Raw genomic sequence first — 11,859 nt, 5'->3', positions numbered from 1 at the left:
CTTGTTTCCATTCGGGCTCTTATATCTTGCCGTGATCTAGAGAGGACTTTTGCCTGCTGCATGAGAAAAGCTTTGTCTAGTTCCTGGTATACAGGAAGCGAAGCTCTGCTTGCAAAATGCAATTGCGCTTGGTCAACGCGAAGGAGGACACGACAACACCGAGCTGGGTAGTTTCTAGGCCATCTGGATATACTCTTGCGCATTATGATGAAAACTGGGGATGTGCCCGAACGGCTTGCGTAGCGTCATGTCAATTGGATGCAGTTGGTCGAGCGTGTTCCTGTGTCCTGGCGTTGTTCTTTAATCGTCGAAATAAGCTCGCTGAGCTTTCCGTATTACAGGCACTCATAGTCTTTGCCTTCTCACTATTAATCTATTTCTTGAGCATTTGGCGCAGTCGGGAAGACTTTTCAACTTGGAACGAGTAGGTAGGTTCCCCGACATTATCTATCACATGGGAGGAGATTGCATGCATCGAGCGTGGCGGAATTTGGGGAGATACAGGCATCATTGTCGTCGCCATTTCGAGGCGCGCACGCGCGCGTTTGTGTGATGGAATGCGCGCGGTTGTTTGGCTGAACGAGCCCATGACCTGGGATGCTTTGCTTTTCTCCTCCATAACTGGAATAGGAAGTACGCCCCCGTAATAAACGTGATTTCAGCCATTTGCTGCGCATTCAATGTTGGCGGTTTCAGGACAACCATCGGTTACTAAGCGTTCTGTTTCTCGCATATTGATTTATTGATTTACGCGCGGACAGGGATCACCCCATCATAAACCCCGGCGAACCAGCAAAAACAATACAACTGTCGAACATAACACCTTGCATAAATGGTCAATCAGCTACGTACTGGCTTTCTGCTCTAGTTAGGAAAGTGTTCGCTTCTCCGCACAATGTGCAAAAAAAAAAAAACTCCCCATGGAATCGCTTGACGCCCCTATTCTGTTCTCTGCCGGCAAAGTTTTCCATTTTATCGCCGCAAAAGCTGCCAATATGTAAGCCGGTGCCGGGTGGAAACCTTTCCCTGTTACGGCTTGTTGATATTTGTTGTTCCCCAGGGAAACCACCCCTTGCCACTCTCTCACATTCTTCAACTATCTCACTATTCGTTTCTGGCCTCTGGACTTAGGCCACTTGTATTCTGTATGCTCTAAACCTATACAGGCAGCCATCTTTGTATTCTCCCTGCCTCCTGCCAATTTGTAGCTCTGTGTTTTTTCTCTTGCCATGTCCATGATCCCTCCAAGTTCACCGTCTGTCAACCCCGAAGGACCCCCCACTGTGAGTGTTTGCTAACGACTTGTCATGCCACACGTCTGAACCTCTTCTTTCAGCGCCCAACTACTCCAGAACCCGATCCCAATGCCCACCACCGTGAAGATAAATCCGTATGCACTCCGAAACCCTCGCTGGGACTGACTCGAACCAGTGCCATGATATTTGTAACGGACGGTGAAGGAAAGATATCAGTGAGTGGTTCAATAACCCATGTCAGGGATCCCAGAGTTCATATTTTTTTCTCTACTTGATTAGCAATATCCCCTCGCTGAAGGAGTCATGTATCGAGACTTGCCACCCGTCCTCAAGGTCCTTCGTAACCTCGTATTCGACCTAGACGAAATTATACCCCGCCTCTACCTTTCCGGTGTCGTTCCCGCCCTCTCCGCACCCACTCTAGAAAAGTACCGAATAACGCACGTCATTTCCGTTATGAACGACCCTCCAAACGTCATCCCTACCGTCTCCACCGCTCCGACTAAAGATAGGGTCACGCCATCTCCATCAAATTCTCCCATAACCGAGTCATCTCGTTCAACATCATCATCTCTAACTTTCTTGAAAATACCTGTTACCGATACGCCATCATCGGATCTTCGTTCCCACTTCCCCAAAGCCCTCAATTTCATCGCATCAACCCTCGCCACTGATCCAGATGCGCGAATATTATGCCATTGTTATGGAGGAATAAGCCGAAGTGCAACGATCGTGATGGCGTATTTGATGTCGACACGGAGACTTGGCGTTGATGAAGCCCTAGAGTTCGTTCGGAGTAAGAGACCACAGGTTAGACCTAATTCTGGTTTTATGGCGCAGTTGAAACGATGGGAGAAGGATGCTGAGGAAAGGAGAATTAGAAAGAGGAAGACGTTCAGCCCTGTTGCTGGGGAATGTCCCAGCCCTACTCGGTCCCGAAAGGCGTGTTGAGCGCGGGTTTTGCCGTTCTCACTTCTCGAAGACTACTTCGGCAAGGAGAACACCATTTAGTCACAGTACAGCTCGTAAACGGACAAATTATTGTAATTTGCTATACTCTATCCATCGAATTTGTGCGATTGTTCTGGGTTCTGCCATTATGCATGCTAAGGTCTTAATAATAGTACCACGATGTAGTAATGATAGTATTCGAACAATTTGAGTGACAATTGCTTCGCCCAGTGACAAATTTCCTTTATGCCCGTTCACATGATCTAGTCAGTGGTTCCAGCTGAGCGATTCCAAGGCGAGGGTTCGCAATTAATTACACCAGGTATTACATCGGAAAAGCTACACATCCCCATACCAAACACCTACCCCTAAATATCTTCGGCATCCCCAGTATCTAACGGCTCGTACGTCGCTTCATTCTCCCCTTTCCGGAAAAAGTACACCACAGTTGACCAGAAAGCTATAATGCCCAGTGAACCCATGGCACACATGGGGATAGCCCAACCCCAAACCCGCCACCACCCGGGAACCCATGGCTCAAGAACTCGATCGATCTTCACTACCCCGCTTCTGGTTCCTGAGATGTCCGGGGTGGTAGTCCGCCCGTAAGAGATGACTCGGGCATAGTCCGTTTCTCCAGATGTACCGCGTGCTCCCTTTATGCCAACAAGTATTGCACGCTCCCGTTGTGGCGAGTCCGACTTTGGTGTATCGCCCAGAAGTGGGAGCATCGGGGTCGTGGCTTCGACAACGATTGACGTCGTTTCCCGCATGACGAGGTCGCCGTAATATGTAGAGGGTGAAAGCAACGTGGTGAAAGTGGCATCGTTCCCGAAAGATATCGGTTCAGCATAAGACAAATCATTTGGCGTCGCAGGTGTTGGGATGATGTGTTGTAACACAAGTGTTTGCAACGCATCTTTGTCATCGTAAAGACGGGAGAGATTGACTCGATTGAATCCGCTATCTGGGGGACACAACAACGTCCAACCCATCGGCGAGGAATCGCCTGAAATGGGAGCAAGATTCGAGTTGTCCTTTCGCCGATGACGTCGTTCCCAGTCATCCAGATCATCGACGTCCTTCATCGTCAGCGTTCCATTCAAAACTTTCCCTAGTCCAGCACGGTGGATCAGTTCGATCATAGTATGGCACCCTGCTGCAAGAGCCAAGTCCCCAATAGTTACCCTCAAGCGCGACGGCAGAAGGATATCTTCAACTGCATGAATAACTCCTGACTTAGTGAGCGTGTCTGAGGGGTGCAATTTCCCCGTCACGTTCCAACTGCCAGACCCAATGACGGACGTGCCATTGATCGTGACACTTGTCCCTTCCAGTGTGTTGAACGAGCGCTTGTCACCAATATCTGTCGAGTAAGCAACTGATGTAAGGATGTGATGTTTTAAGACTGCACAAAGGGCTTTCCGAGAATCTTGCTCGGGCAAAAGAAGATAGGAGGTCAATAAACCAAGCTTTTCGAATGCTCTGTTATAAGGTGTAAGAATTGTAGTTGAAGGGGTTTCCTTGATTATCTCGATGAGTCCAGTTGAGAATGCCGCTGCTAAGTATGTAGACAACTGAGCGTCGCTCTCGATCCTTGCAATGGCTGAAGGTGGAGGCTCCAAGAGATGCGATACGATATAAATGATGAAACTCGGTGCCTCAACTAAACTGACCGTTAGAGACAGGCTCGGCGAACATGGACCAGATACATGCCTGGTGTTGAGACCACCCGCGCATCGGAGAAACTGACCTCGCCATTCGCATCCTTGGAAACCGTCCCGCCTTTGGAGCTGACGCTCACCGGTATGCGTTGCCGACCCCCCTGCAACCCTTTCTCTCGCAGCTCTGACCCCAACAGAGAACCGTCAACTAGCTCGCCCGGGAGAGTCTTTCCGGGTATGAAATGGTACTTGAGAACCTTTGAGAGGTTCTCTGGGGGATTCGACCAGATCATGTCGTCATCTCTGGGAGCAAGTATCGTCCAATTCTCGGCATCATGCTCATCGTCAACGTAATGAGAGAGATTTGCAGTGCGCAGGAGAGAAACAAAGGATGTTGCATTCAGAGTGAGAAGGTATTTCTCCGCATTTATCTGGAAGGTGTCTGGCTTGACTAGCAGGGAGGATATGATGTGGAGAACGCCGTTGGCGGCGTAGATGTCGTCTTGTACAACAGTAGACTGCCCAATCTGGACTGTTCCATCTGCTGAATAGCCAATCTTAAGCTCCTCTCCATCGACGGTGGTGACTGGGAGATGGACTCGATCATTCGACGTCACGCGCACACAACAAGGTAAAACTCACAGGACCTTCCCTCATCCCAAGTGTCACTCCATCCAACTCCTCCAGAGCCATTGATGCCAGAGCCACTTGAATGCATAGCTACCAATTTTCCTACATCGTGTTCTGCGTAACCACTGTGCAGGTATTTCCTTTCGATATCATCTAAGACTGACCATGCAGAATCAACGGGGAAAAATAGCGTGATGTGTGGAGAAGTCGAAAGAGTCTGTATCGTCTCCGGGGATAGGATAGAGGCAAATTCGGAGATAAGTGGATGAGCCTTGACTTCCTGATAAAGGTTTCCTGGTAGAGGGATAACATTTCTTAATGGAATGATGATTCCATTCGAAGCATTAATGGGCTCCTTTGCAACTTCAACTCCGCCCCGACGCATGGAATCAACAGCAATCCAGGGCTTCGAGTCTCGGAACACAGCACGCAGCCTCTGCGGAGCACGATCGAGCAATCCACCCGGTTCCGGGAGCCAGGGGGGCGATGGTGGAGGTTCAGGAGAGGGATGTTGGACGGGTAGGTCAGGGTAATGCAAAGTCTCAAATATTAATGGCTTCTGTGTCGGGAAATCTTTAGGGAGTATAGGAATGGAGAAATTAAGGAGATGATAGAATAGATGTTGCCGCAGTTCATGCTGCACATTATCGCGGGGGCCATTTACGTTGGGCTCTGTGTCAAACAAAGCGCGTGCATATATATGGCTGGTATTTATATAGCGTTCTATGGCATCGTTCGTTGGTGCGAACAAGGTCGCGTCCTCAAGTCGGTTCAGCGTTGGGATGAGTCGAGCTCGTTGCAAGAGCCGCAACAAAAGAGTGAAATCTGGGTCCTCGCTGAGGCGATCGGTTAAATTTATGCTCTTTGCCTTCGCAATGGACTCTTGGTTAGGACTGGCGAGTGCCAGGAGCACTGGCAGTAACAAAGGCACGAGGATAGACAGCATCATTAATCAAGCAATAATGCACATGACTTGTGCTTAAGATTTGAATGGATGCAGCAATAATGAGTTTTGCATCCGAGCTCCCTCTGAAAGGAAAGTCCGAAGGAAACATCACCATCACCGTCCCTTGGAAGGTTTTGCGCCGGCTCTTGTCAGTGCCTCGCTCTCGTTCTTTGTCTGTCGTTATACCACTCCTTCTGCTTATTCCCTCCCTACGTGTGGCTATTGTCGTCCTACTACATCTTGCTGGTTATGTCGAGAGCACCCAATAAGAAGCCTAGTTATCCTTTCGCCGGACCGAATACTTTACGAGGTCGATCCTCGCCTCTTGGATCTTCTGCCGCTACCCGCGGGCCTCCCATGCCTGCATCCGCTCATATGCAAAACTTAAATTCTAGCTCAACAGCGAATCTGCTGAGTCCTCTCCGGACAGCAAACTCGAGTTCTGTTTCACTCAAGGCAGGGCTACAGTGGCCTTAGTTCAAGTACTCCTCAACTGACAGCATTCTCAAAGAGCCCACAATCGTCAAATTCATTAGGGGCATCTATCTCTGACAAGGTATTGTGACATTATAGGATTGTGTCTGCATCAGGCCCGACCACCCTGTTTTCAGTATTCCCTCTCTGCTGATCCGAATGCTTGGGGGACTGAAGTGCTCCCCGGACACGCGGAGCCTGACGGTGAGTAGGAATGCTCTCGTCGCTTCAGCCTGGCACTCAACCGCCTTGTCACGAAGACTATTTGCACAATCCCGACCCTCGCCGTGATCTCAAGAGAGACCGCGGTGGATCAATTCTTACCGCCAGAGGCATAGCAAATCTTGGTTTCTTAGTATTTCTTGGGATGGCACTTATTACTCTTTTGTGAGCTGACCCTGACTGGTGCACCCGACCCCATCTTACATCTCACTACAGCGCTGGCTATCCTCTGTTATCACATTTCCTTGCTAAAGCACCTACTAAGCTTGGCGGCTACAACATTGGTGGCATAAATGCGACAGGACAAGTGCCTGAGATTGGGGGCCACTTTGCTCTGATAGATCCCGAAACACCTCATTCGGCATACAAATTCAAAGCACACGCTGATGGTTCAGAATGGGACTTGGTTTTTTCCGATGAGTTCAATGATCCTAACAGAACATTCTATGCCGTAAGTTAGCGGGCATTGAGATTTACTCGGGACCTACTTGACTTATGCTTTCCCAGGGCGATGACCCTTACTGGGAAGCTGTCGATCTACACTACTGGTGAAGACTTTCAGCATCTGCGCCCTCTTCTCACTAATGCGTGCGATAGGCAAACGGGTGATTTGGAATGGTATGATCCAAGCGCCGTGATCACCAACGACATCGGAAGCTTGCAAATTTCCTTGGACAAGGTGGAGACTCATAACCTCACGTACAAAGGGGGTCACCTCTCGACCTGGAATAAGTTTTGCTTTACTGGTATGTTTGTCCTGGAGGATATCCGCCTCACGCGTTGAACTTTTTGGTGTGTCATTGAAGGTGGTTATCTTGAGGTCAACGTTTCGCTTCCTGGAGACCCTCGCTATGGAGGGCTGTGGCCCGCTGTCTGGATGTTAGGTGGGTTTAAATGTTCTAGTTTTCCATAAGATGACCAAACCTGCTTTGTGTGTAGGGAATCTGGGGCGCGCAGGTTATGGCGCTTCTCTCGAAGGAATGTGGCCGTACAGTTATGACTCGTGTGATTGGGGGACACTACCAAATCAGACATATTTTAGTCAGCCGGCAGCCGCTCTCACTGGAAATGATAAGTATCACAATGGCACTCTCTCGTTCCTGACCGGTCAACGACTCTCCGCTTGCACTTGTCCCGGGGAAGAGCACCCAGGGCCTACCAGAAGTGATGGATCATTTGTTGGTCGTTCTGCGCCGGAATTAGATCTTTTCGAGGCCATTGTCGGTGATTTCATCGATGACAATGGCAATCCCCTCCACCTTGGGCAGGTGTCTCAAAGTTGCCAGTACGTCATACATCGCGCTCTTCTAATTCAAGCAGTAACCCGAATGTTTCAACAGATTTGCCCCTTTCACTCTTAAGTACGCCTGGAAAAATGGTACAAATGATTGCACGGTATACAACGCGAGTGATACAGTCCTCAATCCTTACACGGTACTTCAGATGCCCGTTGCCGGATCTTCCCTCATTTTTTTTCCCAGGGCGGAGTGTATCAAATGGCTGTGTCAGGACTCTCAAATACCACCCAGGTGGGATACCAACTGCCTAAGATGGGTTTTTCTACATTTGGAGTTGAGTACGAACCGGGCGCCGACGGATACGTAACTTGGTACCAAGATGGGAAACCGACGTGGACAATACGCCCAAGCACCGTTGGTCAGTTCTTACCCTCCCTCCCGCTCCTTTCCTTACTTATTACCCCGTCGTTCTTGAAGGCCCCGATCCTGGAGCGAACATCAGTCAACGTCTTATTCCTGCCGAGCCGCTACATATTATAATGAATTTAGGCATAAGTTACGCTTTTGGCAAGGTGTGCATTTTGACGACCTACGTGGATTGATAACTGAAAGCTTCGACTTCAGCCCTCTCCCTTGCTCACGTTTCCATCGATCATGAACATCGACTACGTTCGTGTATATCAAGATCCTGGAAAATCGAATGTAGGTTACAGCTGTTTGCTAGAGTGCTGCGTGTCAATGCCCCCCCGTAGATTGGTTGCAGTCCCCCAAACTTCCCCACAGAAGCCTACATCAATAAGTGAGTACGGTGAAACGCTTATCGTGAACTCTTATGCTCATTTTGACTTTCTGTAGGTATATTGGGGGTATGGTCCGAAATTGATGTTATTTAGAGAATGCTGATTGACTTACCCAGCGTACACGAACCCAAACTATACGACTTGGCAAGCCCAGGCAACAGGAGTAAGTTCAGTTCATTCAATGTGCCCTAAGACATGTTATTGACATCCATTTAGGGAAGCTTCAACCAAAGCTTCCCAAAAAATCGGTTGGTTGACCAGTGTTAGAGTCTCAAACTCTTGTTGCACGCATCGATGGTAGAATCATTGTGGACACATCTTTTGCCGCTATCGACACTCTGTATTACCTTTACACTCATTCTGCTCTCCCCCGAGTTCGGTATTCGTCCCATGGACTCATTACGCACGCACCTAGTCTACGCCTAATTAATACCCTTCATTGAGCCTTGCAGTACCGTCATTTTGAACAACGCCTGGGGAAGTGTGAACTCAAGCACGAACCCTAGCATTGTACCATCGTTTCCAGCTAGTAGATCATTTTCATTCAATAGATGGGTTTCATGTCTTGTGCTCTCCTAGTCAAAGGCAAGGTCATGTCAAGCTTCTTCTCGACCTTATCAGATCGCGTGGTCGACTATGGAGTTCATTATCATCAGATTTGAGGTTCCTTTGCGAACGACTGTATTGGGGCGTTATACATTTGTTTTTAAATCAGGGGAACCTTACACTGTCGCTCCAATAACACGACATCCTGATGCTTCAAGCTATCCGTACTCCGGAAACTGGCCTAAAAATCAGCCCCCAGATTCATCCCAATTCGTCGCACTATCGCGCCACTCGGGAGAGATCGCAATGGTTGTGTATAGAGAATGCCTCGAAAGGATGGAAATGGTACAGAGACTTGAACGAAACCCACTTCTTATCCGATGTTCTGGAGCAACGGATCATGAGAATGGGTTGCGGCAAGGGATGACCTGTATTGGGACGCCTAACCATGAAGGCCTCGACCTGTGCTACATGAAGATCTGCACTGGTCAGGGGTTGCTGTTGCGAAGTCTAATTGTTTAGTGGCGATAGAGTAGCACGATAAGAAACCCACGTATCGAGGTTGAACTCTGCGACACTTCCATAATCTTCCGCCAAATTAGTAGCCTCCCAATCGGTTTATATTACATTGCTTGCCGTGCCGGATGTCACATTGGTTACCACTCACTAGGATGTTCTCTCTCAAATTCCAGATGCTGTGTTGGGAGCGACCGAACCCCCAAACGTCCGATGCGCCTCTCCTGAAATCCCAGGATTCTCTCCTAAAAGAAAGCAGCGTATCCAGCAGTTCTCCTAGCGCAATCATAGTCATGAGCGCGTTGTGGGACTCTTATCGTCATGGGGTTATACCAACTGGGTTTTGTACTCCAGTAGTCCTTCACAGATAATGCGAAGATAGAGACCAACATCACCAAGAAAAGGGGGCCTTCTAAATTTTTGGACGTCCTCTTGCCTTGCCTTACCAGCAAGGGCTTCTTTAGACCCCCGAGAGCCAAGTGGGGACGTCATAAGCAAATTCAGCAATAGATCGACGTCGGCCTTTCACCATGTCACGAGCAGGAGTTGTGCCGAGTTTCCGCACCAGTGAGAGAAGACTCAGTCCAGAACTCCGATTGACCCACAACCATATGTGGTTTTTCTTCGGACGGCGCAACTGTAAGATAAGGAAGCGATGTAGGACGAAGTTCTGGTACTGAGAATAGCGGAATCGACGATCCTGGCGGTTTGAAGCCATAGGTGCTTTTCCAATGACCTTCTTGCAAAAACTCTTTAGCGAAAATCCCCCCCCCCCCCCCCCCCAAGGTCCCAAGTCGATAGGACCGAGCCATTGGAAAAGGTTATAAATCCAGGGATAGTGAAGAAATTAGAGAATGCAGAAAAGGTGGTGGAACCCCGGTTCAAAAAAGAGTGCCCAAAGTTGATGTTGCCATCTTCGATTGGCTCGATAGCATCTAGAGCATTCCATCCAGATTACGTCTCAAAGAAAGCATCCTGAGCGGAGGGGACGATGGTTCATTCAACCGGAAACTGAACACTTCTCGCAGCGGGTGGTCCTCATCTTCGGTCTCCACGTTTCCTCGAGAGAAGATCGCGTTCGGCGTCCCATTAGACGTGAGCACATCAATGGTCAGTGAATGGCATGGTGCTCAAAATTGACTATGCAATACATATCATCCGCAGTGGAAACTTCAATCAAGCATGAAGCGCTTATTGGTTATGCCGATTCTCTCGCTGCAGGTGGAGTCGTCTGGAGGAGCGTATGTTTGAAATCAAGGCATCTATAAGCGTTGTAACTACTCAAGTTGTTGAGAGTGCGGTGTTAGATTGGGTTTGTTAGTATTCTTGCTATCAGGCTTGTGCGCATGTAAAGCGATTTTTTCTTTCGCTCACGCCCTTCCTCCAGTTCTAGGATTCTGATAGCATATCCGCCTTCCATCAACGTGCGTCTACTTGCCGGTCGTTTGTATGTGAATGCTCGAGATGTGAGTTCGGATGCGAACACGAATTATGCACGAGACTGTAATCTAGCAGGCACACAACTCCAATTGCAGACCAAGTATTCGGTCACATAGATTCAACCTCCAGTTGGATATACGAAGATGTGATGTGTGATTCGTAAAATGAATCAATGGATCATGACAGTCGAGTGATCGCAATCCAAGTCAGCCATAGGCAGGGCTCCAGCCTCTATGACAGCCTACCAAAAGGCGCGTGTCATATTCGAAGGGAAGGGGGGAACAGGACCTAGAGCAGAGGTGTATGATGCGGAAATGGAGGGACTCGCGCAAGGATCAGCTAACCTCAAGATCTGGCTCGACGAGCACTACCAAAAAGGAGACAAACTCACCCTCTCAATCTTCTCCGATAACACTGGAGCACTCCAGCGCATAATGGCCACGTCCCCAGGACTGGACATCCAACAATCACTCCGATTCCGCAACACCATCTCCCTCCTTCTTTCAGAACGCCCCCTCTGCGACGTAATTATAAAGTGGGTCCCAGGACACGAAGATATCAAAGGGAACGAACGGGCAGACACCCTAGCCAAAGAAGGCTCCAACCTGCCGTCCGAATACCCGTACAGTACCTCAGCGGCATTCATGAGAAACCTAAACAAACGCCAATATAAGGACGAATGGATCTCTCGCTGGAACACTGACCCTATACAACAAAAGCCATCAGAATACCGAAGCTGTAACCGCATAGAACCGCAACTGCGACCAACAAAGCGGTTCAAGTCCCACTCCCGCAAATCCTTCAGCCGCCTAGTACAGCTTCGCACCGGCCATGCGTTCATCGGACAATTCTACAAACGCTTCCTACCAGAAGAGAACCCCAGTTGCACATGCGGAGAACCCGTAGAAACGAGAGAACACATACTTCTCGAATGTCCCAAGCACGAACACCACCGAAACTTGCTCCCAGACGATGAAGGCGAACTGATCCTTGCCGACCTCCTGGTGGACGAGAAAGGAATAGAGAGGGTAGCAGGATTTCTGTCAGCGAGTGGAGCATACGAGAAAGAGAGAAGGACAGAATAGACACACCCCGAGATATGACACCGCTGGAAGGCGGAACCCATCCCATTTTCGAAACCGACACCTAAAAACGGTCAACCCAACACGACAACTC

At 49.1% G+C, this 11,859-nt stretch overlaps 3 protein-coding genes across 3 annotated transcripts; 2 read left to right on the top strand and 1 right to left on the bottom strand.

Moving 5' to 3' along the window:
• Window positions 1-1,111: 1,111 nt before the first annotated feature.
• On the top strand, window positions 1,112-2,228 carry EI90DRAFT_3041367 (protein-tyrosine phosphatase-like protein). The gene is made up of 3 exons (XM_039059095.1): window positions 1,112-1,283; window positions 1,337-1,471; window positions 1,536-2,228. The coding sequence occupies exons 1-3, from the start codon at window positions 1,230-1,232 to the stop codon at window positions 2,205-2,207; spliced, it is 861 nt and encodes a 286-aa protein (XP_038920291.1). The 5' UTR covers window positions 1,112-1,229; the 3' UTR covers window positions 2,208-2,228.
• A 178-nt stretch (window positions 2,229-2,406) lies between these two features.
• EI90DRAFT_2991353 (uncharacterized protein) lies at window positions 2,407-5,485 on the bottom strand. The gene is made up of 3 exons (XM_039056114.1): window positions 4,514-5,485; window positions 3,924-4,457; window positions 2,407-3,873 (listed from the first exon to the last, which is right to left on the bottom strand). The coding sequence occupies exons 1-3, from the start codon at window positions 5,448-5,450 to the stop codon at window positions 2,576-2,578; spliced, it is 2,769 nt and encodes a 922-aa protein (XP_038920290.1). The 5' UTR covers window positions 5,451-5,485; the 3' UTR covers window positions 2,407-2,575.
• Window positions 5,486-5,597: 112 nt separating this feature from the next.
• Window positions 5,598-8,751, top strand: EI90DRAFT_3041364 (beta-glucan synthesis-associated protein). Its single transcript, XM_039059094.1, has 17 exons — window positions 5,598-5,903; window positions 5,959-6,003; window positions 6,059-6,125; window positions 6,182-6,308; window positions 6,360-6,594; window positions 6,651-6,691; window positions 6,741-6,889; window positions 6,950-7,027; window positions 7,083-7,428; window positions 7,484-7,577; window positions 7,625-7,799; window positions 7,859-7,953; window positions 8,006-8,083; window positions 8,134-8,180; window positions 8,237-8,247; window positions 8,298-8,344; window positions 8,398-8,751. The coding sequence occupies exons 1-17, from the start codon at window positions 5,697-5,699 to the stop codon at window positions 8,446-8,448; spliced, it is 1,893 nt and encodes a 630-aa protein (XP_038920289.1). The 5' UTR covers window positions 5,598-5,696; the 3' UTR covers window positions 8,449-8,751.
• The last annotated feature ends 3,108 nt before the right edge of the window (window positions 8,752-11,859 follow it).

The sequence above is a fragment of the Cantharellus anzutake genome (genome assembly GCF_015039405.1).
Source record: "Cantharellus anzutake strain C23 chromosome Unknown EI90scaffold_8, whole genome shotgun sequence".
NCBI lineage: Eukaryota > Fungi > Basidiomycota > Agaricomycetes > Cantharellales > Hydnaceae > Cantharellus > Cantharellus anzutake.
Note: the sequence above shows the minus strand (reverse complement) of the source record. Positions and strands in the feature narration are given on the sequence as shown.